The sequence below is a fragment of the Macaca fascicularis genome, chromosome 7 (genome assembly GCF_037993035.2).
Source record: "Macaca fascicularis isolate 582-1 chromosome 7, T2T-MFA8v1.1".
In the NCBI taxonomy this organism is placed as follows: Eukaryota; Metazoa; Chordata; class Mammalia; order Primates; family Cercopithecidae; genus Macaca; species Macaca fascicularis.
In genome coordinates, this window is record NC_088381.1 from 94,250,001 (window position 1) to 94,277,451 (window position 27,451).

At 32.4% G+C, this 27,451-nt stretch overlaps 1 protein-coding gene across 6 annotated transcripts in view; it reads right to left on the minus strand.

The window, feature by feature from the left end:
* Positions 1 to 27,451, minus strand: part of NOVA1 (NOVA alternative splicing regulator 1) — a 153,153-nt gene that overhangs the window by 2,759 nt on the left and 122,943 nt on the right. For 2 of the 6 annotated variants that reach the window (XM_005561004.5, XM_015453264.4), the window contains exons 4-5: positions 24,180 to 24,251; positions 1 to 317 (exon numbers count right to left, since the gene is read on the minus strand). The exon at positions 1 to 317 is cut by the window's left edge and continues 2,759 nt beyond it. In XM_005561004.5, coding sequence (XP_005561061.1) covers positions 1 to 317; positions 24,180 to 24,251 — 389 coding nt within the window. Of the gene's footprint in view, positions 318 to 7,114; positions 7,162 to 24,179; positions 24,252 to 27,451 lie in introns of those variants that run through there. The other 4 variants (XM_045396247.3, XM_045396248.3, XM_015453265.4 and 1 more) reach the window with 3 other exon arrangements.

A 27,451-nucleotide genomic window follows, 5' to 3' on the forward strand; every position in this document is an offset into this window, starting at 1 on the left:
AACACCTCAGCAGTGTTTGCATAAGGAGATCCGGTTGGATTGGAATTTGCCACTGGACCTGTCACATTGGCATAACTGATATTGAGACAGCTGCCACTTTGTGGATCCTCTTGTATCTTCTGGATGATAAGTTCAACAGCTTTTCGGTTTTGTTCAGGTTCTCCACTCACAGTGACAACCCTCTCTTGCAAGTTGATCCCATCAGGTTTCTGGGAAAGCTGCACCCAAGCCCCTGACTGCTCCATTATAGCCTTCACAGTAGCACCTCCCTTCCCTATTATCAGACCTGCTGTGCTGTTGGGAACTATAATCTTTACCTGTAATTAAAAAAAATACGTATAAATAATACTTCTGTTTTGTGCACATACATTATATTACTTTGCTATCCTAGAAAAGTAAATAAATTGAAAATTAGTTTAAACATAATTTATGAAAGACAGAAACATCACAACTTTAAAGTGACTTTTATCACACTTTAATACAACTACCTTGTCAAATTCGAATTTTCAAAGGAAAAACTCAATTTTCAGGTCAAAATTATTAAATAAAATTTTTCCTTGAGTCACTGTGCATTTTGCAATAGAATTTATAAGAAATCAGTATGTTAACAAGAGGGAATCATAACTATACACCAAAGGTAACACTTCTATATAGCTCCAAAAATCACAATGCTGTTGATGATTCTTCACCTATTGTAACTTTAAGAAAATGCTTTGTTCTAAAACATTTCAAAAACAAAGAATGTAGAATTATAAAGCAAAGTTAATAAAGATAACAGTAGGAAAGTTCAAGCTTGAGTCCCTTCAAAACATTAATTTCATGTTCCTTATCACCCAGAATATTTGTTATTAAAAATCTTACTTGTTTCATGACTGTTTTCAGAGATAAAGGTTAGCAAAATTGTTAGTATTTTTATTTAAACTAACATGAAATATAACTTCATAATAATGAGTGATTTCTAATAATTAATAATTTTTAATTTTTCAATGGCTTGGGGTAGACTAACCCTATTTAAGAATTATATTACCTAGCTGCACTATCTATATTTATAAAATAATTAGTCTAATTATTTGCTTTGTTGACTATCATAGCTACAGTTTTAAAATTAGGGCTTACTACCATCTTACCAAATGGTACTACCATATTTTCAGAAGATACTGAAAAATTACGGCAGTGACATGAATACTCAGTCCAGGATGACCACATATAGACATTTTTATTTGTATTGAAACATCCAGCCACAAAAATCAGCATATTTTGACTTATTTAATCATAATAAAAAACTATTATAAGAAATATCAAATGAATATGAAATTTTCTATCATCCCTAAAATTAAAATATAAATACTAACATTTAAAATTATATTATGGAAGCATAGTGACACATATGTCAATGTTTTATGTCTCACTGGGTAGGTCAAAACTTGTGATTGTTGTGTCACTGACAAAGCACTGAAGTAAGCTTTCCTTGTTCCAAACATTAAAATGGGCAGGCTAAAAAAATGTGCTAAAATTTGAGCAGGACATTTAGTTGTTTGAGGTATTCTATGAGAGATTTCATTAGCTAATTTTTAGCAAGCATCTCTAATGCTATCTTTAAAACACAAATTTGGATAAGAATATTTTAAAGAAATACAGCCATGCATTTTAGGCAATTTTGTTCTGGAAGGTTGCAAGCAGAGAAAGTATAAATGCAAATTCTAAACCAAGTCACCTCATAAAATATATTTATACATATCTCTCTCTCTCTCTCTCTCTCTCACACACACACACACCTCATTTTATTTCCATACACACAATTTACAGTAATACAAGAAATTTAATTTTGTTTAATTATAATTTGTTTATATAATCATTTCACTTAATGGAAAATAGTCCAAGTTTTCAAGAACTTAGAAAGTTTGAGAAATAGTTTAAGTTTTCTTGGGAATGTTAAACACAAACTTCATATTCCCTGATTAAGTGGATTCAGTTTCAAGAAATAGACTGAGAAGTATTTTTATAATATTTGTTAATTTTGCTCACAGCTTCTTTTTGTAGAAAATTATTTGTCTGAAAAGTTAATGTGTTACAATTAGAAAGTTAAACCATGATATATACTATACCAATTATACAGATGAATTACAATCATCTTTATTTTTATCGTGTACACATGAAATACTGAGAAAATGCACTTTTAAGGATTTAAGTATCTGAATGTTAAATATGATTGTATTTTTATGAATAAGCAATTCTTTTCAAAATGATAACCTTTTTGTAATATTATTGAAGACATTATGGGCCGGGTGCGGTGGCTCACGCCTGTAATCCCAGCACTTTGGGAGGCCAAGGTGGGCGGATCACGAAGTCAGGAGATCGAGACTATCCTGGCTAACACGGTGAAACCCCGTCTCTACTAAAAATACAAAAAATTAGCCAGGCGTGGTGACGGGCGCTTGTAGTCCCAGCTACTCGGGAGGCTGAGGCAGAATAGCGTGAACCCGGGAGGTGGAGCTTGCAGTGAGCTGAGATCGCGCCACTGCACACCAGCCTGGGCGACAGAGCAGACTCCGTCTCAAAACAACAACAACAACAACAACAACAACAACAACAACAACAACAAAAAACAGACATATATGTACTGGCAAACTGCAGTGCTTTAACGTATTTTTAATGAAGAAAAATGTATTAATCGGCCAAGACTTTCAAAAGACCTAGTCTTATGTTATTTTAAGTTACAAGTAATCATTTTTGTTTTGTTCAATGTAATGATTTCCTGTGTGATAACCACCCTGAAGCAGAACAGCACAGAAAAGGTTAATTATAGGCTGATAATAAAAGGTAATGAAATTTTATTAATAATTTTATAACATCCACTCTATGAAATGTGTGAAGATATTAATTTCTACTACATGGCAAATCAGTCTCACATTATATATGTTTTTTCACAGTTTTTTTTTTTCTTTTTAACTCTAAAACTATTATCTAAAACAACTTGCACATGTGGGTATTGCACTTACATTATTGAACATCAGCTTGTCTTTTTTTTTTTTTTTTTAAAAAAAACCCTTTAATTATTTTTCCTTCTTTTCAATACTCAAAGTTTTATTATTTATTTATTTATTTATTTTATTTATTTTTTGAGAGACGGAGTCTTGCTCTGTCACCCAGGCTGGAGTGCAGTGGCGTGATCTCGGCTCACTGCAACCTCCTCCGCCCAGGTTCAAGCAATTCTGCTACCTCAGCCTCCCAAGTAGCTGGGATTAAAAGGCTTGTGCCACCACGCCCATATAATTTTTGTATTCTTTTCGTAGAGAGGGGTTTCACTATATGTTGGCCAGGCTGGTCTCGAACTCCTGACCTCAGGTGATCCACCTGCCTCGGCCACCCAAAATGCTAGGATTACAACCACGCCCAACCAATACTCAAAAACTTTGAAACAATATATAATTCGAAGTAATGTTAACTTTTAATGACAGTAAACACCTTGCAAAAATATCCATATCTTTGAAAACTGAAGAATTATATGACAATGTCTATCTTTATATAAAGGTGCTTTTATGTAGTTAATACCTTCTCCTGAATTTTAGTGTTTAACCATTTCAAAGAATCTTAAATAAAAAAATCTGTCAACCACAATCAATGTTTAATTAAATATTGATGTGGCCCCAAATTTTGTTGGCAAGATTAAAAACCTAGAGATGTGTTATGACTTAAGAGCAGACTTAATGTTTGCATCTTAGTAATTACAATATATAGCATTTTCTAATTTTAGGCAATACGCTATTCTGTATAAGACTACCAAATTTAGAAAATTAATGGAAACATAAACATAAAAAGTTTTCAAAATTTAATAAAAGTAAATACTTAATAGCTTACACAAGGCATTTATCATCCAATTTTTATTTTTGACAAAAGAACATGAGAATCCTCTTTGCATTACACTGTCTTTTTTTTTTCTCTGAAGAATTAAAAAATATATTTATATCTATTTGCATACAATATTAATCTAATATGGGCAGACATAGGAAACAGACTCTCTGAAAAGAAGTTGAGATAAAAAACTGAAATTCAGTTAAATAATATTACAAGGAGAGTAGTGTTATATTTACATTTTAAGTGTCGGGCCAGAGTTACGGAAAAGTGAGACAGAAAAACATGGAAGCTTTGAGGTGGTGGATAACTGACTACTGGTGGGAAAAAACAGAGAAGGAAAGATAATTATGTAAGGTAGATTATTTTCTCTTACTTCTTAGATAAAGGCATTTACCAAAGCAATGTCTGTACATTGATAGTATTTAACTTCCAACTGAAATGACAAATAGCAAATTCTAACTGTGTACATGGATTCATTTTCACTGGTGAAGTCTGTTAATGTGCTGGCTGAAATAAATATACATATTCTTATTTCTAAAGAATTGGGAGAAAAGAACTGATCTTCAATGGCATGCATACAAATTATTTGGTATAACATGTATAAAACTAAATCAGATATGTTCTTGACAGTTACAAATCGGATTTCCCTTCAGAGTTATGATTATATTTGCTAGCATCCACCTAATCATTTATAAATGCTTACTGAATGGCCCAAGCCCTGTGTTGAAAGCTGGAGATAAAGGATATATATGACACTGTTCCTGCCTTTAAGGAGCTTAGAGATGTAGAAAATGAGTGTGTATCAGTGCAGGAGTCTTAAAGGTGCTGGCACAGAAGTATATAAAGGTTATAAAGGAGACACAAAGTTTAACTGGAAAAAGAAAGAATAGGTAAGAAAATCCTTGAGAGATGAAGATATTTCCCTAATGGTCTTTCACATATGTGTAATATCCGTACACTCTTTTTTCAGAACCAAATATTTCCATGCATTTGGTCACTGTTATTTCTGTGTTGGACAGTTCCTGTTTCAAATCTAAACCGATTTTAGCAGTGATGAACTGTTTCAATAATTTTATTTATTTATTTATTTTTGGAGAGGAGGGTCTCCCTTTGCCACCCAGGCTGGAGTGCAGTGGCACAACCATAGCTGCAGCCCCGAACTCCTGGGCTCAAGCGATCCACCTGGTTTAGCCTCCTGAGTAGCTGGGATTACAGGTGTGAGCCACTGTACTCAGCTTAAAACTACTACTTTTAAATTAAAAGAATCTTTACTTAAGTATTCCTTATTCTAGACTCACAACTTATTTGTTATATCAAAAAAAGAGAAAGATTAACAATGTAATTATACTAATTATCCTAGCATCAACTGTGATTCAGAACAAAAGTAATAAAGTTACAATTTCTCTATTTGCAATCACAAAATAACTTCTGTAAGAATCCTATGAGTTTTAAAAATACCACATAAATCGATTTTAACATTGATATGTTTCTAATTAAAAATAGACATTAAGATATATTTACTCTTTCGACAAACAAGAACTCCAACTCATGATGGTTTTATGGCTATAAAGGAATGAGATTATCTATAGGCATCATATTTCTTCATTATCATGGCAGAAAAATAAAAAAAATATTTAATAAAACCATATATTGAAGTAAATGCAAAACAAGTTCCATTACTCCCAAATAATAGCATGAATTATTTTATTTAGGGCTGCCATATTTACTACACATATATGACATTACACTTATAAAGCAATTCCTATCAACAGTGGATACCTGTTATTTTACTCAGTCATTCAGTTGGTATCCAGTCATTCTTCTTCTGGCAACAGAACCCCAGTTTTCCTCTGGAAAACACCCTTTCGCATTCTTAGTGTACCTGCCTCAGATAAGGCTGACAATCTTTCAATACCTCTAGAACAAGGGTGTCCAATTTTTGGCTTCCCTGGGTCACACTGGAAGAATTGTCTCAAGCCACACATAAAATATGCTAACACTAATGATAGCTGAAGAGCTTTAAAAAATGCAAAGAAAAAAATAGAAAAGTTTTAAGAAAGTTTACAAATTTGTATTGGGCCACATTCAAAGCCATCCTGGGGCGCAGGTTGGACAAGCTTGCTTTAGAAGTAAAAACATGACCCAGGTCTGACCTGTTGCTATACTCACACCCATAACCTTTACTGGTTTGGGTTTGAGCACATCACACAGGATGGCCAAGCAAGAGCATGAGAATTTGGTAAACTTGTCGGTAAAGAGATATTTGTGTTCCTAATCTAGTAGAACACCAGCCTGTCATTGCTAGTGGCTATCTTACCACTACTATGAGAAAAGGAAGAACCTGACTGAAAATGAAGTTAACTTAGATAAAAATAAGACAGCATTTTTTGGCATCTGAATCTAACCATGTCTAAAGCCAGCACAGAGGAAATACAACTCTCTTTTTTGCTTAAATAAATTTGAATTGAATTATGATAATTTCTATAATTTTGAGGGCTTCTATAATTTGTAACTGACCAAAAAGTATCTTTGAAAATATTTTTACATTCTTGTTATATCATGCATTATTTGCCTATCAAAATATTGACATTTCATTTTATCTCTTAAACTTAATAGTCAAGATATCATAGTTCTGGTAAGGAAAAACAAGTAGATTAATTTACTTTTTACCATGATATACACTATATAATCTAACCAGATAAATGTTTTTATTTTCCCAATGTATTACAATTTAGGCTACTGAGGCTCCACTTAGTAGCATCAAATGGAGATACATGTGCCATTTTGGGGAATCTACATTGAGTTGTTGAACAAAGCAAACTGAAAAAATGGCATCCTTTCTTTTGACTATAGACTTCAAATAAACAAATAACTGCCTGTGTGAATGCACTGATTTGATAAAATATGTACAACAGATTTACATGAATAGAAGTATCCAAAAAGAATTTAAAAAGCAGTTCTAACTCTCCACTAGTTTGTTTACTCTACTTTTGATAACCAAATCAAAGGCAGAACAGTTTTCATAGCAATGTCTAATATCTCTCATAAAACACCATGCCGCCTTGTCTCATGTATTTTTACCCTTCACCCACTGCCAACTCAGATTTTAAACCTAGGAGCTATCTGTGACTTCCCCTGCTCCCTAGATCTATATGTCCTATTCTGTGCTGTTCTTCAGTCTTATTACTTTATCCTCTCTAAAGCATATTGTAGTATAATAAAAATATAGACTTGGCCGTTAATAGATATGTGGTCTCACCTTGGCTCTGCTATGTGATCTTTCTCAAATCACTTCAGTTTCATCATCTATAAAATCAGACAACTTAGTGAGACTGAGGATAAGGGGTCTTTATTTTAGCATTATGAGAAAATTCTGTTCAAAACTCTTCAATGAGCCCCTCCTTCAACTCCCCACTGAATTACCCAGACAATATTCTAAAGACAAAATTTAACTTACTTCTTTTTCCATTTAACACATTATTTCACTTTGCCCCTGAAACATGATTCAAAATTTAAAGATATACAACACTATATCCCAGGGAGGGATATAACTTAGGAATAAGAAAAACAGAAAAGAAAACCTATGCTTTCTAGGAGAAGGAGGAACAGAAGAGAAACACTTGAAACTATTCCTGTTATGTTGAGATGATGAGCACTTTAGACATAATTATTTCAAAAAAGAAAACTACTAGAAGTTAAATAACTATTAAAAAACTATGAAGGTCATATAATAATAAACTATTGCAGGGAAGCCCATTATTTAAAAGTGAAAATAATTTGGGGAATTGTCTTCTTAATGCTTACTAAACCAGATTTTACTATATTGAAGTTATATTGATGAAAGGCCTGTAAGTCTTCATCATCCGTGTGTTAACAAAAAGCTCTTTGAAATCATTATTATTTTAAATCACCTCTTTTTAGCCCAGCTCTTTCAGGGCACATGTTATAAGACACATGTTCAGAGTTCTTAATTCTGATTAACAAAAGATGTATTAAACATATTTGAATATTTGAAATGAAAACTAATGTTTTCAATTTAATGTTGTAAACTAAACATTAAAATTAAAAAGTAAAAAATAGCTATGAAAATAAAAATAGGGCTGTGTTCATTGAAGTAAATGGTGCAAAAGGGGTGAAAGATGAGGATGGAAGAAATTCTATTTTATCCATTTTAAGCTTAAAATGCCTATCAGTCATCCAAGTGAAGATGCCAAATAAGTGGTTGATTATGGGGCTGGAGGCCAGGGGAAATGTGGGAGTTAACATATAAATTGTATTTAAAGACATAGGAATAGATGAAATTATTTAGGGGGAAGTAAAAGTGAAGCAAATTGTTAAATAATGAAAATTAAAGAGTTAGGTAGGAAAATATTTAATTTCTAAAATGATCAAAGATATATTCAAGGTAGAGCAGCAAAATTGACCATCAAGTAAAACATAAAGCAAATATAAATCAGGGAGGGGGTAAACTATTAATCTTTTTCTTTTTTAAAACATTGGTGTCAGTATATATTGCCTTTTTCAAATCATATTGTAGTATTCGTCAAGTTATGAAATGGGTTTAATCTTTCACTTTGTTTCTCTCCTTCTGCAATTCTCCTGGGGAAATTTCCAAAACAGAGAACATTGTACAATGTATTAGTACACTGTACCATGAACACTAGTACACTGCATAATGTATTAGTGTTTTACGCTGAGTGTTTAAAAGTCACAACACAGAATGTCATATACGAAGGACAGTATGCAGGCACTGTATGAAATTATAAAATGATGTAAAAAATACCAATGCAAAGTTGAATACACACACACACACACACACATATACACATACATATACATGTAGTTTGGGTTAAATAGTGTAAAAGTATGTAATTATATTCAGGTAAAACAGAAAGAGAGCAATAGAGATTGCATTTCAGATGAGTTTTTTCTCTTACCATACACACTTTGTCTTATTTTTTAAAAGCAGTGTAACAAAAGGAAATGAAACAATTGTCCAAAATTAGGCTGCAGAATAAATGAATCCTCGAAAAGTAGAACAATGAAAAAATAATTTTAGCACATTTCTGGAATTTATTGCACAATTATTTATTGAGTGGCTATTACGTGCCAGGTATAATTCCAAATGTTGGGGATGTAGGGGTAAATGAAAAGGATAAGATCTCTGCTTTCATAGGGTTTGAAATCCAGTGGCATTATAAAAATACAAAATATTTAAATGTATATACAGTCATGCACCAAATAACAAAGACTGATTCAACGACAGACCATGTATGGTGATCTTATAGGATTATAATGGAGCTGAAAAATCTCTGTCACCTAGCGACATTGTAACCCTTGTTAACGTCCTATCACAAAGCATTACCCATATGTTTGTGGTGATGCTGGTGTAAACAAACCTACTGTTCTGCTAGTTGTACACAAAGTATTGCCCATACAATTGTGCACAGTACATAAAACCTGACAATGATGATAAACGACTGTTACTGGCTTATATATTTACGACACTATATTTGTTATCATTATTCTAGACTGTATTCTATTTACTAATTAAAAAAGAAAAGTTAACTATAACACAGCCTCAGGCAGGTCCTTTAGGAAGTAATCCAGAAGAACACATTGTCATCATAGGAGAGGATAGCTCCATGTGTATTACTGCCCCCAAAGATCTTTCAGTGGGACAAGATGTGGAGGGGGAAGACAGTGGCACTGGTGATACCATCCCTGTGTAGGAGGAGGCTAATGTGTGTCTTAGTTTTGGTGTCCTAGTTTTTAATTAAAAAGTTTTAAAACAAAATGAAAATAAACTAAATAGAAAAAAGCAACAAACAACCCCACTAAAAATGGGCAAAGGACATGAACAGACATGCCTCAAAAGACAACAAACATGTGGCCAACATATATATGAAAAAATTTTCAACATCACTAATTGTTAGAGAAATACAAATCAAATCCACAATGAGACATCATCTGACATCAGTCAGAATGGTTATTAAAAAGTCAGAAGATAACAGATACTGGAGAGGTTGCAGAGAAAAGATAACACTTATATTTTACTGGTGGGAATGTAAATTAGTTCAGCCATTGCAGAAAGCAGTGTGGAGATTTCTCAAATAACGTGAAACAGAACTACCATTTGACCCAGCAATCTCACCGCTGGGTATATATCCAAAGGAAAATAAATCACTTTACAAAAAAGACACATGTACTAGTATGTTCATCACAACACTATTCAAAATAGCAAAGACATGGGATCAACCTATATGCCCATCAACGGTGGACTGGATAAGTAAAATGTGATATATACACACTATGGAATACTATAAAGTTGTAAAAAAGAAGAAAATTATGTCCTTTGCAGCAACATGAATGTATCTGGAGGCCAAATTAATGCAGAAACAGAAAGCCAAATACTGATTGTTCTCTCTTATAAGAGGAAACGAAACATTGAGTAAACATGGACATATAGATGGCAACAATAGACACTGGGACTCCCCCAGAGGGGAGAGGTTGGGAGGAGGAATGGGTTGAAAAACCACCTATTGAGCACTATGCTCACTATCTGGGATCATTCATACACCAAACCTCAGCGACATGCAAATTACTCATGTAAAATTACCCGAACCTAAAACAAATGCTGAAAGGAAACAAGAAAAAAGTGTACAGAATAAGGAAAAAGAAAATATTTTTGGACAATATATTAGTGTTTTAAGCTAAGTGTTTAAAAGTCAAAAGAGCCAAAAAGCAAAAACATTAAAAAATATATGAAGCAAAAAGTTATACTAACCTAAGGTTAATTATTAAAGAAAGAAAGTTCATTTTTATACAATTAGTGTGCCCTAAGTGTACAGTGTTGATAGTCTACAGTAGAGTACAGTAATGTCCCAGGCCTTTACATTCACTCACTGCTCAATCACTGACTCACCCAGAGCAATTTCTAGCCTTGTGAATTCTATTCATGGTAAGTTCCCTATACAGGAGTATATTATATTATATTACATATTATACATGTATTATATATATAGGAGTACCATTTTTTAACTTTTATTCTGTATTTTTAATATTGTTAATGTACTTTTTTGTTTTGATATGTTTAGCTATACAAATAGTTAATATTGTGTTAAACTGCCTGCAGTATTATTAAGGTAACATGCTGTACAGATTTGTAACCTAGAAGCAATAGGTTATACCAAGGGCCTAGGTGTGTATTAGGCTATACCTTCCAGGTTTGTGTAAGTACACTCCATGATGTATGCACAATGACAAAAACACCTAATGCTGCATTTCTCTGAATATATCACTGTCATTAAGCAAAGGACTGTAAAATATGCATGACCATAAAATAGTGAGTTGATAAATGACAGAAAAGAACATCTAGAAAATATTTTAAAATTTTTAAGTAGAAAAATTCAAAATCATAGTTTTAAATGAAAATCATGCATCTAACCTGAATGCCCGTTTATAAAAAGCACACTTTATTTAGAAAATAAAGTTAATCTAGGAATAAAGAACTTTTTAAAAATTTGAGTTCTTTATGGTTTAATACTCTATGACATAACCTAACTAAATAAGATAACATTGGAAGTAAATGTCTCAACTATGTTTGAAAATCTATCTCTGTTTAAATTTATGTATCTAGAGAATTAAGTTATAAGGAAAACTTTCACAATTTGGATTTTTATTGTATCTTTATGCATTTTTGATTGTCATTTTTACCATTAAAATTAAATATTAGTTGAAAAGTCTGATGTCCCATATTTTTGAAATGATTTATTAAATTATAATTACTTACAAGTAGTTTATATTTACAGATTAGGTGAATTATATATTTCTTATTATTTTAATTTCACCAACAGTTTTCCTAAAAGCAATATTTATTTTAAAAAATAAACGCTTATATTTCAGTATCTTACTAGTAATGGGAGGTTGATTATTTACTATCCCAAATGACTGTCATTAAGAAAATGAAAATATTGGCCGGGCGCGGTGGCTCAAGCCTGTAATCTCAGCACTTTGGGAGGCCGAGACGGGCGGATCATGAGGTCAGGAGATCGAGACCATCCTGGCTAACACGGTGGAACCCGTCTCTACTAAAAAATACAAAAAAACTAGCCGGGCGAGGTGGCGGGCGCCTGTAGTCCCAGCTACTCGGGAGGCTGAGGCAGGAGAATGGCGTGAACCCGGGAGGCAGAGCTTGCAGTGAGCTGAGATCCGGCCACTGTACTCCAGCCTGGGCGGCAGAGCGAGACTCCGTCTCAAGAAAAAAAAAAAAAAAAAAAAAAAAAGAAAATATTATACATTATTATTTCATTAATACTTGACATAAATAACCATATAAACATTGATTTACATTTAAAAGGTTACTGAAGCACATCTGCAATTTAACAAACTATACTATTACAAAACTATATTCTTTTTATATATATGGGTGAAATAGTTCATTTATAATATTTAATAAATCATATATAAGAATACACTAATTTTAAAACTTCTGTTACTTGGCTAAAAGCAATTCGAAGCCAGGTAATAAAAAGGAATGTTTTCTTTTTCAAAAATATTTTTAAATAGTAATTGAATAAGAAATATGAACGAAACCAAACACCAATAAAATGAATTATAAGGCATTAGATTCAGAATAAACGAAAATGATCAACTTATTGTCTCCTGAAAAATTCCTAATGATAAAAAATTAGAAAAATTAATAACCAAAAAGGCTAATTATAAATTTCTGAGGTCAAAAGGAAAAACACTTTTTTATTCCAAAGCGAGAAGGTATCAAACTCCCCAGTTTTGCAAAATTACTTTTATCTGAGAAAATAATGTGAACACATTCACGTATCTAAGCATTCTTTAAAAAAAAAAAGTTTAAAATAAACTTGATAACCATCAAATTTTGCTATTTTAGATATTTTCAATTTTATATGGCTTTGCTTGAAAAATGAAAAATTCTATTGAACTGTATACACACACAAAACAAGAAAATAAATACACATTGTGGAATAAGGAGACATTAAATGGTGTGGTTATATAAAGGCATGCATAATGTTCTGTCTTGAGAATATACTATGTGCAAGAATTACTGCAGCTATGGCTGCAGGGAAAACTTTCATGAAACAGAGAAACCACCTTTGCTTACTAAGTCGTCCAGAGAATCTTGCAAATCTACCTAATACGAGCCAATACTAGACACAGTATTCTATGCATTTTACCAATGCCTGAGCCATATATGGGATGTAAAATAAGGAATGTTACAGAGCAACTATTTCATTAACTCTTTTCCCTGATGTGTACTACTTTCTTCAATCTGAAAGTCTTAGGCTTTTCATAAACTTAAAAAGGCCTTCAGATAAAATCACACTTTTAAAAGGGATTTTGGGATGTCACATAACCTGGTATTTACTAAATACTGTGTTGTAATACTAACCTGAAAACATTAATGGTGTGCTGCTTTCAGTGGTATTGTTAACTTGCCCTAAGGGAGATTTGATTCCCATCACTGCTATGGATAATAGACTATCTACACTACAGCACACTAGCAAACTCTGAAGTCTGCAACAGAATGAATATGGGTAGGAAGCACTTATTTAATCGTATCGATAATTTTTGGCAAGAATATTGCTAAACGACCTTAAAAACTCCTAATGTAGGCTGGGTTTGGTGACTCATGACTGTAATCCGAGCACTCTGGGAGGCTGAGGCGGGCAGATCACCTGAGGTCGGGAGTTCAAGACCAGTCTGACCAACAGCCAACCAACATCTCTACTAAAAAACAAAACAAAACAAAACAAAACAAAAAACAAAATACAAAATTAGCCAGGCATGGTGGCTCATGCCTGTCATCCCAGCTACTCGGAAGGCTGAGGCAGGAGAATCTCTTGAACCTGGGAGGAGGAGGTTGAGGTGAGCGGAGATCGTATCATTGCACTCCAGCCTGGGCAACAAGAGTGAAACTCCATCTCAAAAAACAAAAACAAAAACACCCCCAAAACTCCTAATGTAATCTGCATATAAAAATCTCTAAGAGAACCTCTAACTCTATTTAGTAATAGTCAAAAGTATTAAGCTAAGGTTAATTTATTATCGAAAAAAAGATTTTTCTTTTTGTAAATTCAGTGTGCCCTGAGTCTATAGTGTTTATAAAGTCCACAGTAGTATACAATAATGTCCCAGACCTTCACATTCACTAATTATATCTAAAAGGATAATCATCCTTTGTATAATAACCCTTCATAGATTTAAGTTGTATTAATTAGTAAATCCCAACTAATCTCAATGCTGAAACTAATCCCTACGTATCAATTTTTGTACGAATTTAGTATTTTTCAAATCACAAAGTATGTATGTTGTTTCATGGTAAAGTCTTGATGAATTAACACTTGAAAAAAAGAGACAGTGTCACATAGTACACAATTATCAATTTATTATAAACTAATGTGCTCTTATCATATAAGTGTTTCCCAAACATTTCAAGAAGCTTCATGAAATATTTATCTGACTGTTCAAATATAGATGCAACATCTCATAATAGGTCTATTAATTATCTACATAGGTAATTTTGATATAAAGCTAGGGTTGAGTATTTTTTATGTTTTAACTCTAAAGGATAAATAAAAAATATTACATATATTACGCAATCATTTAATTTGGCATAACTTTAAAATATGAAGCAATTGCCACTCCCTTTGCCAGTCAGTAAGTGCTTCCTCTAGGCCTGAAGCCTCTCCCCAGTGAGCCTTCTTGACCTCAATAAAGCATCAAAAGAGTAGGAAATCAAGAAGCCAAGTAGCTTAAATGCACATGTAATGTCAAAGACAACCAGTTTTCCCCTTGGGAAATTACTGCTTTATCTTCCTTAAAACATTGCATATGCCACAACTGAAGTAAGGATTTTTTTTTTCCATTCTCTTTTGTATCCTCTGTTACATTTTAAAAACAAAGTAGAGATATAAGAAGTAAAATGTAGTAATTTTCATATTCTTTGTCATCACTCTAATAATACATGAACAAAGGTTTTTGACAGTTAAAGATAGGGCCAAATGTTTCTTAGCAACTTAATTTTCTTCATATTGTATGACACTATTCTAGGCTAGTTCATGCAGATCTAACTCAGCATTTTAAATAGCTTCACCACATACTATTCTGCAATATCAGAATTTATTTAATCACTCTCCAGTGATTAAGGGTGAAATTGCTTTCCAACTTCTATCACACATACATTCTTGTATTTGTTTCTATGTATTGGTGCAGTAAGTTTTACAGGATAGATCTCAAAAGCTGTAATGTTGTAGCATTTCTTACATCAACATTGTATGAGCATGTTTATTTCTTGTATCTTTGCCAGCACTTTAGATTTATAAACACACACACACACATCTTGCATTTCTGATATGTGTATTATACACAAAGTTTTGTCTATCTGATTTAAAATAGTGCAATTGTGTGATGTTGATTGCAATTTCCCTGATAACTGGTGAGGTTAAACATGTTTTTATATCTGTATTGTACATTTCCATTCCCTCCTCTGTAAATTGCCTTTACATTTTTATATTGGGTTTTCATATGAACCTAGGAGTTCTTTGTATAGCCGAGATACTAATTAATTGTCACGTGTTCAACATATTTTTTGTTTTCTTTTGCTTATTAATGGTGTATTCTGCTATACCAAAAATAATAACTGTTTATATACTCAAATCTGGTAGCGTTTTATGTTTTGGATTTCCTTCTTGCTTAAGTCATCCTTGATTTCGTACACCATAATTTCAAATAGTCTTACAGTTTCAATCTTGAATGCATTGAGATTTATTTCTGCATATCGTCTGAGGTGGAAATTTATTTTCTTTCAGGTGGACAGTCAATATACCAGCACCATTTATAAAATAAAACATCCTTTTTAATAATGAATTAAAATTACACTTATATATTACTCTGGACCAGACAGTGTTCTAAATATTTCTCATGCATTCGTTCATTAAAAAGTCATGACAACTCTGCGAGGTAGGTGCCCACATTTTTCAATGAGAAAACACGCATGGCAAAATAAAAAATGTGGCCTCACACATTATAAACTTCGGACGTAACAAAGATTTGATTGGAAGCCAGGTATTATGGCTCAAGACCACAGTTCTCCAAATCCTTAGATCACACTGTTTTTTTTTTTTTGTTTTTTTTTTTTTTTTTTTTTTATCATACATTAAGTTCCCATATATAGTCATGTGCTGCATAGTGACGTTTTCATCAATCGCAGGCTATATATATGGTGGTCCCATGAGATTATAATGGAGCTGCAAAGTTCCTATTGCCTAGTGATGTAGTAGCCAAAACATTATCTTTTCTATGTTTAGATATCTTTAGATATACAAATACCACTGTTACAATTGCTTGCGACATTCAGTACAGTAACATGCTGAATAGGTTTGTAGCCTAGGAGCAACAGGCTGTGTATTGTAATAGGCTATACCATCTAGGTTCATGTAAATACACTCTATGATGTTCACACAACAATACTGCTTATGATACTTTTCTCAGAACATATTCGTGATGCATGACTTTCCTTGGATCTATTTCAGAAATACCTATATACTTCATTTATCAATTGCATCTATTTGTATGTCACTTTTATTGTGACACATTTATAGTAAATTTTAATGCTGGGTGATCTCAGTATTACTAGTTTCTTGATAATTCTTTTATTAGTTGACTGATGATAATTATCAGGGATTTGTTCCTACATACATATTAAAATCATTTTATCTCTCTCAAAACACAGAAAAATGGGAATATGATGAAAATCATGTTTATATTTTAATTTTAAAAGGATTGATATTTCTATATTAAATCTTCCCCACAAAAATTATAATAAGGCTATCCATTTATTAAGGGAGTGTTTCATGCCCTTATATAAAAATTATATATTATGTAATATGAATTTAGTGTTTTTGATTCAATTTATTTCTAGGAATGTCTGCAATTTTGATATGTATATGATACATACTAGGTTGAGCCACAGGAAATTACAATCAAATATCAGTAATTTCATAACTCTCATCCTAATGATAAGCAAAGCACATAAAATCTAATATACATAACAAAGTCAGTAAGTTCATTAAAAATGGATGTCATTATATTTCTAGGACCTTCTTATATATTTCTGATGAACATTATCTTGATATCACACAAACACAATACACTACACACACACATATGCTGAAAGAAATATAAATTAATTTTTCTCTTTTTTTGAGATGGAGTCTAGCTCTGTTGCCCAGGCTGGAGTGCAATGGCGTGATGTCAGCTCACTGGAACCTCCGCCTTCCGGGTTCAAGCAATTCTCCTGCCTCAGCCTCCTGAGTAGCTGGGATTACAGGCGTGCGCCACCACACCCAGCTAATTTTTTGTATTTTTAGTAGAGACAAGGTTTCACCATGTTGGCCAGGCTGGTCTTGAACTCCTGACTTCAAGTGATCCACCTGCCTCGGCCTCCCAAAGTGCTGGGATTACAGGCGTGAGCCACTGCACCCGGCCCTAATTTTTATATTTTGTTGGAGAATTATGATAATATTTGTATTTGAGACAAGTGCCCAACTGGTTTTCAAATTAAATTGTGCTCTGAATACTGTAAGGCATGAAATAGACATCAAGCTAAGAAAGCTATGTTCTTTTAGCTTAACCTCTTCATTCAACTAAAATTATCCTTTTCTAGTTGGTTTACATTTTTAGAGAGAATTCTATGCAAAATTTCATTTCAAATATTGTAAAAAAAACAAATAATTTTAGAACATATAGACGTGTAAGTCTATTCTTTCAACTAATGCTAGTCATTCAACAAATATTTACTGAGGACCTATTATGTCCCAGGCAAGTGCTTCACATACATCAGAGAATAAAACAGAAAAAATCCCTATCCTCATGCAATTTAGTTTACTCGGAGAGTAAGAAACACAGTACACAATAAACATGATAAGAAGCCAAGTATACAGTATTCATGAGGCAATGGAACAAAGCTTAAAAAACAGCAAGACAAAGGGAATCAGGAGTGTGGCGGGAAGGGGGAGGCCAGGTTGCCATATAAGGAGGTCAGGTAAGTCCTAAGGAGAAGGTGAATTTTGAACAGACTAGAAAGTTATGAAGATGTTAGCCAAGCAGATCTCTATGATAAGAAAATTTCATGCAGAGAAAAGCAAGATAAAAATACTGAGGTGAGGGTATGCCCGATGTCTGCAAGGGGCAACAACTGTCAATGTGGTTGGGGCAACATAAGTGAGGAGGTGAGTGGCAGGAAATAGAGATAGTGTGGCAAAGGCTTTTTCTTATAAGTTAACTAAGGTCATTTTGAAGATGTTGACTTTTACTCAGTGAAATGGCAAACTATTTCAGGTGGCAGTAAAGAAATAAAAAACTGACTTATTTTAAAAGGAACAGGTTAGGGGTAGTTTTTGGACTTATTGCACTTAAGATGTCAATTAGGGATGTAAGTGGAAAGACTGAGTGGGGAACTGGACATAGCCTGGAGTTTTACTTTGAGATCTGGTGATCACAAGTTATGTGGGGCCTGAAGCATATACTACTTTAGGGGACAACTTTGGGAAAACAAAATTTAAAATTCTGAACATAAAATTAGGTAATAAGTCTGCACATGTGAGGAATAATAAAGATTAAGCTTCTTTAGTTCATGGTTGCTATGGTTTGAATGTTTTTGTCCATTCCAAAATTCATGTGTTAGAAACTTAATCCTCAATGCAACAGTTTTGGGAGGTGGGGCCTTTTGGGAGGTGTTTAAGTCATGAGGACTTGATTAATAACACTACAAAATGAGCTTTCAGGAGTGAGTTTTCTCTCTTCTGCTCTTCAGCCATGTAGGAACACAGTGTTCATCCCCTTTTTGTACTTCTGTCTTCTGCGATTTCAAGACACAGCAAGAAAGCCCTCATCAGATGCCAGTGCCTTGATCTTGGACTTCCCAGCCTTCAGAGCTGTGAGAAAAAATGTTCTGTTCTTTATAAATTACCATCACAGGTATTCTCTTACATCAGCACAAAATGGACTAAGGTAACAGTACATTTGTCCCACAACGGAGACATAAATTTTGCAGATGTCAGCACATAAAAGCCAAGGTAATAGAGAAAGACAAAGAATTAAGACTCAGAAGAATTCCCAAGTATTGAGACTTGGAGCACTTCATCATTAAGTATATAGAAATAAGAGAATAAACTAGCAAGGATTCTGAGAAGAAGCAAAGGGGAACCATGCAGGAGGAAAACCAAAAGTGTGTAGTATCCTGGAAGTCAAGTAAAGAAAGTATACCAAGGAGGTGGAAGAGATAAATTTTAAAAAATATTGTTGGTAGGTAAAGTAATATGTAGACTAAGAAGAGACTACTGGAATTAGCAAAGTGCTCATCATTGATGTCTTTGGCAAAGAGTTTTGGTGGAATGGGGGAGGCAAAAATTTGAGCGAAGTGGCTTTAAGAATGGGAATACCAACACTGGGAAATAGAGTAGAGGTAACACTTTCGTTAAGTTTTACTACAAAGGAGTAGAAGAAACAGGGCATTAGCTGGTGGGGGAAGTGACATGAAGAAAGTTTTGTTTGGCTTTCTAAGATGACAGAAAAAACAGTTGCACACTGATGGGAATGATTCTGTAGAGAGCAAAAACTTGACAGAAAAAGGAGAGAGAAGGTAGAATTGATGAAGGAAAGTTCTTGAGTAAAGGAAGAATGTTTAATGGACAACTGAAATGAATGGTTTCAGACAAGAGCAGGGAAAATCTACCTACAGTAATTGATGAGAAGGCAGACTATGTGGGTATAAATGCTGCTTCATTAAGTAGTTGTTGGTATGAGTTTGTGGAAGTTCACTTTTGATTGCTTCAGTTTTCTCAGCGAAGTAGGAAAAGAAGTAAGGTCATTAGCTGGGAGAGTATAAAAAACAAGAAACATTGTGGGGGTTGTGGTAGGGACAATTCTTGGAAAACTTCCATGATCTCTACCCACTGGCGTTACAACCTGTACAATCTTCTCCCCTTGAGTGTGAGCGGGACACATGATTTACTTCTCACTACAAGAATATGGAAAAAATGATGCAATGTCATTAGCATGATTAAATTATGTTGTAGGGTAAAGGAGGTAAGAAAGTTACTCCTGTGATTTGCTTCAATATATAAGACTCCATTTTTGCTGGCATACAATGGAGAGAGATTCTCCTAATGGACTTGCATGAAGCAAACAGCCAAGTTTTGATGGCCCTGTGGAGAGGGTCATGTGGCAGGTAACCGTGGGTGGCCTCTAGAATCTGAGAATTGCCTGTAGCCAACAGCCAGTTATAAGTTGTGGCCCTCAGTGAAACAGCTTAAAAAAAAAAAAAAAAAAAAAAAAAAAAAAACCCTCACAAAAACTGAACGCTGCCAACAACCAACAACCTGGATGAACAGGGAAGCATATTAATCAAACCTATAGAAGAGATTGCAGCCCAGCTGACACTGATTACAGCCCTGTGAGGTCACAAGCAAAGGGCTCAGCCTGCCTGGCTTAAATCATGCCTGGGCTCTTGACCTACAGAAATTATAAGAATATAAATGTGTGTTGCTTAAGCCATTAAGTTTGTGGTAATTTGTTTTACAGCAATAGAAAATTAATACAGTATTGAAAAGAGAGGAGAACTTGTGAAATAGTCATCTAGAGAATAAGAAAGTCAATGAGCTTATGAATGACAGAATTAAGAATCTATTTGTGACTTGTGGTCATGAATTTAAAGTGAGACCAATTATTTTTATTTTTATTTTTCTGTAGCCACAGTAAGGGTACTATATATCAGCTACCTATTTTCATGTGTTTTATACATTTTGATAAATGCTTATAATTTCAAACTTATCAGTAAATAAACAAATGTTTATAAACACATATTTCTGAAATCATTCTCTTATTTTTTCATGAAATTTCAGAAAAATTCCAGGAGAGCTAACAAGAAGGACTAAGATTAAAACCAAAATTTAATTTTTGGTACCACTGATTAACCAAACCATTTTGTTGAATCTTAATGGAGTGACTAAGTAACTTAGTATTAATAACTTAGAACTGATTGAACACTACTGATTCTGTTTAAGTTTTATTTGAAAGTTTAAACATGTTGCTTTAAAGAATCTGATCTATTTACTGTATCTTTATATCTGCTTTGTATTTAAAATTCCATATGTAGAAAAATATCAAACTTGTACCTTACAATATACAACACATGTACAGAAGAAGTTGTCAAACTGGTAGTTCTTATAACTTTTCTTTTTCAGTAGGGGAAGAAGAGCAATTTTATGTACTTTTAGGCAACAAGTAACTGAGTACTCTTTCTAGAAAATAATTGTAAAGTAGTTTAAAGGAGACAGGCTTTAATTACAGAAATATTTTAGACTTGAAAAAACAGCCAATACTAATACTAGAATCTTTCCAAAGGCAAAACTCAAAAGCTTTAATAAGCTATTTGCTTTATTATTTACTATGTTAAAGAATAATCCTTTTCATTATCACTTGACAGATAAGAAATTAAACATAACCTAAAATTTATATGATGCTTGTTACATTCAAGACACTGTTCTAAGAAGAGGTAATTGTTCTTCACTTCTTATGACAATTCTATGAGGTGATATTATTTGAATTTCACTGATGCGAAAACTGAGAATTAAGGTAACACACAAGAGTGGAGATCAGTGGCATGATCATGGCTCACTGCAGCCTTGAACTCCTGGGCTCAGGCACTCCTTCCGCCTCGGCCTCCAGGTAGCTAGGATTATAGGCAAGTGCCACTGTGACCAGTTAATTTTCAAATGTATACATTTTTAGAGACAGGGTCTTGGCTATGTTGCCCAGGATGGTCTAAAACTCCTGGCCTCAAGTGATTCTCCTACCTCGGCCTTCCAAAGTGTTGAAATTACAGGTGTGAGCCACCATGCCATCATTTCATAAGACTTCTCATATAATAGTCTTTCAGTTTTAAGGAGGAAATTATTACAGGACAACACTGTAGTCAGAGTATGTCAGTCTGACCTATGGAAACGTGTTAAGGGGTCTCAAGGTTAATAAAGTAAAATTCGGTATGTACTGAAACATGTCATCATTTTTAAAAGAATAAAAAGTATTTTTAAATATTGGAAATGCAGATCAAACTTACTCCTTGAATAGTTTTCTGTGTTTTTTATTTTTGGTTTTCTGAATATTGACAATCCATTAGTTCTTTTTATTACAAATAGCTTAAGATGATCATATTAGAACCTATTTTCTTATCTTGTTTATACACTTCCAGATATAAGTCAGTATAGCAAAGCTATATTAATTGGGACTATTGACAAGAAACAAATGAACAACAAAAAATACATTTCCTTCTGTCCTACCACTTGATTAGAATCTACTGGAAAATACTGTTGGGGAAAAAGTATTTATAAACTATTAATAATATGAAAGATTGATGATTACAATTCTTTCTATGAATTACAGATTTTGTTTTGTTCTTCTCTTATATCTTGCTTCATGATATCCAGGAGATATTATGCTTCTTTGTACAAGAACAGAAGAAAACAGAGTATAAGTAACAATATAACAGAGTATAGTGGACAGAATATAAAATTACAAATGACTTATTTCAAAATAGCAAAACTTAGATTTGGCAAGCACTTTATCTAGAGGGTAAAAATATAATATTAGTAAACTTAAATATATAATTAGCCTTTTAAGAAACCATTTTATAAAGATTCACATGCTCTTATAAGAATAAATGAAAGAAAATACAAATTTAGCTTCAAAGGCAAAATTATTAAGGAGATTTTCTCTTCTAGATCCAGGGATTTTTACCTTGAGAAAAATCATTCGTTTTATTTTTAATGTGGTTGTGTTTGTCATGTTTACATTTGGAAAAGACAGAATGATAAAGTACAGAAGAAATATTAAAAACATAAAATCAGTTGTTTTCCTAAAAGGTTTTTACACCATACAATTAAAACTCAGTAAAAGATAAGGTATGTAGAGTAAAAATGTAAGTATACTTTTAAACCTCATGCATTTATAATACAAGCTTGATTGTCACTTTATGTAATACCATTTCCTTCAAAGAGAAGTGTTGGTTTTTACCACGGGAGATGTGTACTTTACTAACCAATTTATTGGACCTAAAAATGTTTGCATTATAAAATACTTTTGTTTGAAGGGAACGCTATTGTATAAAATGAAAATCAAACCTGTAATATAAAATATCATCCTAAATATCAGTTTTGCTTCCAGTTATTATATTTAAATCTTTCTTCAGGTTGCAAAAGTATTAGGATCAACAAATCAGCAAAATAGTTCTGATAGTCTTATATTAGATAATACGAAAAAATCACATTTAATATATTTAGCAAATATAGTTCAAAGTTAATAATTTGTTAGTCAACTATATGAAAAATATATTAAACAGATAAGCTTTTATTTAATATTTAAATAACCCCATAAAGCCTTTTATTATTAAAAAAGCAAAAATATTAAAGAAAATAACATTTCTCACCTAAATGAAGCTCAACTCAGACAAAATAAAAATGTGTTTAATAATTTTAATAAATATATTATTCAACATTTGTCAAATTAAAGTACAGTATGACTCTGAATTACACAAATATTTTAGATAATCTTCTTATATTTGTCAAAAATAACCACATTTTTGAAGAATGACCTACAAATAGTACCAAAACAATCATAAATCAAACTAATAAAATATATTCTACTTGCAAAGTTTGTCAGTCGAGCAATGAAAATGCTTAGAATTTTCTCCTGAGTTGTTAAACATTAAAATTACCACAAATACCAATTTTCAATTCTTTTAGATTGTTAGAAATGCTTTTCATCAATAGTTGAAAGTTGTTTACATAATAAGGCATGTCTCAAATAAAAAGCAAATAAAATTGCGTTCACTTTTAAAGATATACCTTTGCTCAATTTATACATTTATTTTTTACATATATGATATCCTTAACTTACACATGAAAAATTCTAGGAAGATACAATAAGGGAAATTAAAAATACCAATTCAATAAATAGCCTTCAGAGCTCCATTACGTAGTCACAATTTTAAGGAAAAATAATAAAAAATTATAGTAGTTTAATATCTGAATATAGTATTTGTTATCTAAAATTAGAAATGCATACAAAATTTTAGAAATAATTGATTTTTCTTTCTTAGGTTATTTGGAATCTGATTATGGTGCATATATGTGAATGAACGAATAAATCCTTAACCCACCATTATCTTTTTCTCCAGTTTGCAGGCAATCACCCGTGAAAAGTATGGTGTAGATGACAGGATGATACTGTACCTGATTAGCTCTGGAGGTGGTCATGGGATCAGATGGAGAGGACTTGGTGGTAGTTGGGGAAGATGGCAATGTCTGGGAAACAAAGCAGTTCAGGAGCAAATCAACCTTTATAAGCCTTAAACTGATTATTTAAATAAAACAAAATAAAATAAAATGTAATATAACGAGAACAAAATCCTATGAACAAATTTTTCTCCTATTCATTTGAATTTAATGGATTTTAACATCAATTAAGTAACTAATGCATGTAAACATGCATGCATAAGCATGTAAAAATAAATTCATGACTTGAAATCATGATGGTGACTGATAAAAAATTCACATGAGTACTAAAAGTATCCTGATCATATTCATGAATAATAGTTTCATTTCTTTCCCTCTTGTTTTCTTGAGGGAAAAGAGATGTTAAAAAAAAAAAAAAAAAAAAAAAAAAAAAAATTCAAGAAGTTCAATGAATAAAACCAAAAGAGTCACTTTCCTATCAATGAATACAGTCAGAGATTTGAAGAAGTGGTGAAATGAAGTTTACTTTGGCATAAAATTATCCACCTACTTAATATGTTGAACATCACCAACAAGTTGATTCCACATGAATTTAGGGATCCATACTTAAAAGCAATTAAATGTGAAGTTCTGAGTTCTTAATATCACATTATCTTCTAAAATATTAATTTTTAATAAATTTAAGGCCCGTCTGAAAATGTAAACATTAACCTCATATTAATAAACAGGTAACTAATAGCATTCTAACAAATTTATCATAATATTTTTATCATTTATCCTAAAGAGTAAATTTAATATAGATGAAGAGTATAATATAGCATCATCAGCTGTGTTAAAAATAAACACAAAAATGTTAGGAATCATATTTATTGTTCACTTCACTTCTAAACATATACACTTACTATATACATAATATGTTATATAAGGCCATCTACACATGTTGAACAATTCATTAAGATATTTTAAAAAGTTCTTATGTCTAACAGAAAAACCTTAAAAGTGTAAGATGTTAAGAATGTTTTTAAGTGTCATACGTTCATTAAGCAAAATAGCATTGCTTATGTTACATCCTCAATAGATAATATTTCTAAGTAGGTAAAATGGGATATGTTTTTATATTAAAGATACAATTGTATATGGGCATTATGTTTTACATTATATTAATATATATTTGTCAAAATTACTCAGATATGAGCAAAAGCATAACTTTAAAGGTTCAGCAGTGTCAGGAAAAGCAGATGAAATTACTTGAAGTCATATTTTTGCATTTAACATTTCAAAAGTTGTAATTTGGGTACAATAAAGCCATTAAGAGTAAAAAAAAAAAATAATAAGAAATTAGCAGGCTTCTGGTTAATTCACTGTCCTCCAGTAACAAAATACTACTGGTTCTAACATCATACCATGTTTTATATAGTCCACTCCTCAAATAATTTCCGATTCTTCTAAAGTTAAAACCTAAATACTTCTAGGAAGGCTACAACTAATAGTGAGTCAAACCAAGATTTTTACCAAATCATATTAAAAAAAGGGGTAGGGGAACTATAGTAATCAGTAAATCCTCAAAATTTTAAAAAGTTTTACATCTTTTATTTTCTATTTTTGTTTTTTTTAAATTAATTCTTGCTATTTCTCAAGAGAGATTTCATTTTCAATAATTAAAAAATTCCATAGTATTTTATTTTCCATGCAATACTATGCTGAGACATGTGCTAATGACTCCATGCTAAGATTTGTTCTACGAATTGAATAGTAAAGGTTTTATTTTTCTACCGTTGGTTACAACTGTTCCTACAGAGGATACCTGGGAGGAGTTAACATACATGTAAAAATCTGTTCTGTACTAATCTCAGATGAATAATGAGTCTGGTGACTAAGTATGTGTTAAATAAATCTAGAGATCATTTCTCCCAATATAGCTTAGAATCCATGTTGATTAACCTACAGAAGCATGATTCTATGTGTGTTGAGCTCTTCTATTTCCATTAGAAGTACTATCTAATGGAAAATCATTCTGAAGTACTATAGGTTTTATATGACATCCACCTTGTCTTGGATACAAATTCTCAACAAGGTCTTAATTGCTAAGAACTATGTAGAAAAAGTTTAATTGCAAATTAAACTTTTAATTAAAATTAAAATTTAATATCAAATCACTCAGAATTTGTAATCACTTAGATTAATATGATCTTCTGTCAATTTTTATTGCCTTTCTGTTTGGCATATATATAAAATATTGGACATGTATTAATAATTGATACAACTTACATTCATCTAAATTGTCCTTAATAATTGTGATGCTGTTTCTTTTCAACAAGAATAAAATCAATGATTTTAAATTTCTAGATAATATTAATGTGCTTAAGATAATTAAAATTTTGGTTGGTAAACATCATAATCTGTTAAGAGGTTACATTTTAATATATTTAATAAACAAGTAAAAATTATGCAAGTTTGGGTTTCAAGTTATAAGACTGTTGAAATGTTACAGTAAGTTGTCTCTATATTTTCTTACTTTAAATTCTTAAAACAATGAAAATGTAATGAAATAAAGATGCGACAAGTTTTCCAGCTATTATTCATAAAAATACTTTTAAGCACAAAAGGATCCCTGCTTTATAAATTCAATTTATAACAATAACAATATTCTGGAAAGTTTCATTTCAGTTGATCGTTTTTTAAATACTAGGAGAAAAAGTGTTCTCATAAACAGCTAAATGTAAATATACTAAAGTAGTACTTGTAAAAGATTATTAAATCATTGGAACAGGTGTGATAGTTGTTCTCAACCATATAGATAAAACCATACAGATTTCTTTTTTTTTTTTTTTTTTTTTTTTTTTTTTTGAGACGGAGTCTCACTCCGTTGCCCAGGCTGGAGTACAGTGGCCGGATCTCAGCTCACTGCAAGCTCCGCCTCCCGGGCTCACGCCATTCTCCTGCCTCAGCCTCCTGAGTAGCTGGGACTACAGGCGCCCGCCACCTCACCTGGCTAGTTTTTTTGTATTTTTTAGTAGAGACAGGGTTTCACCCTGTTAGCCAGGATGGTCTCGATCTCCAGACCTCGTGATCCGCCCGTCTCGGCCTCCCAAAGTGCTGGGATTACAGGCTTGAGCCACCGCGCCCGGCCCAGATTTCTTATAAAACAAAAATCCATTAAGAAATATTTCAATGTACATTTGTACATTCAATAAATGTACAAATTTTTTATTTCCTTAATATTTTATTTTCTTCTTCTTATTATTATGTTATACAGACAGGTTCTCACT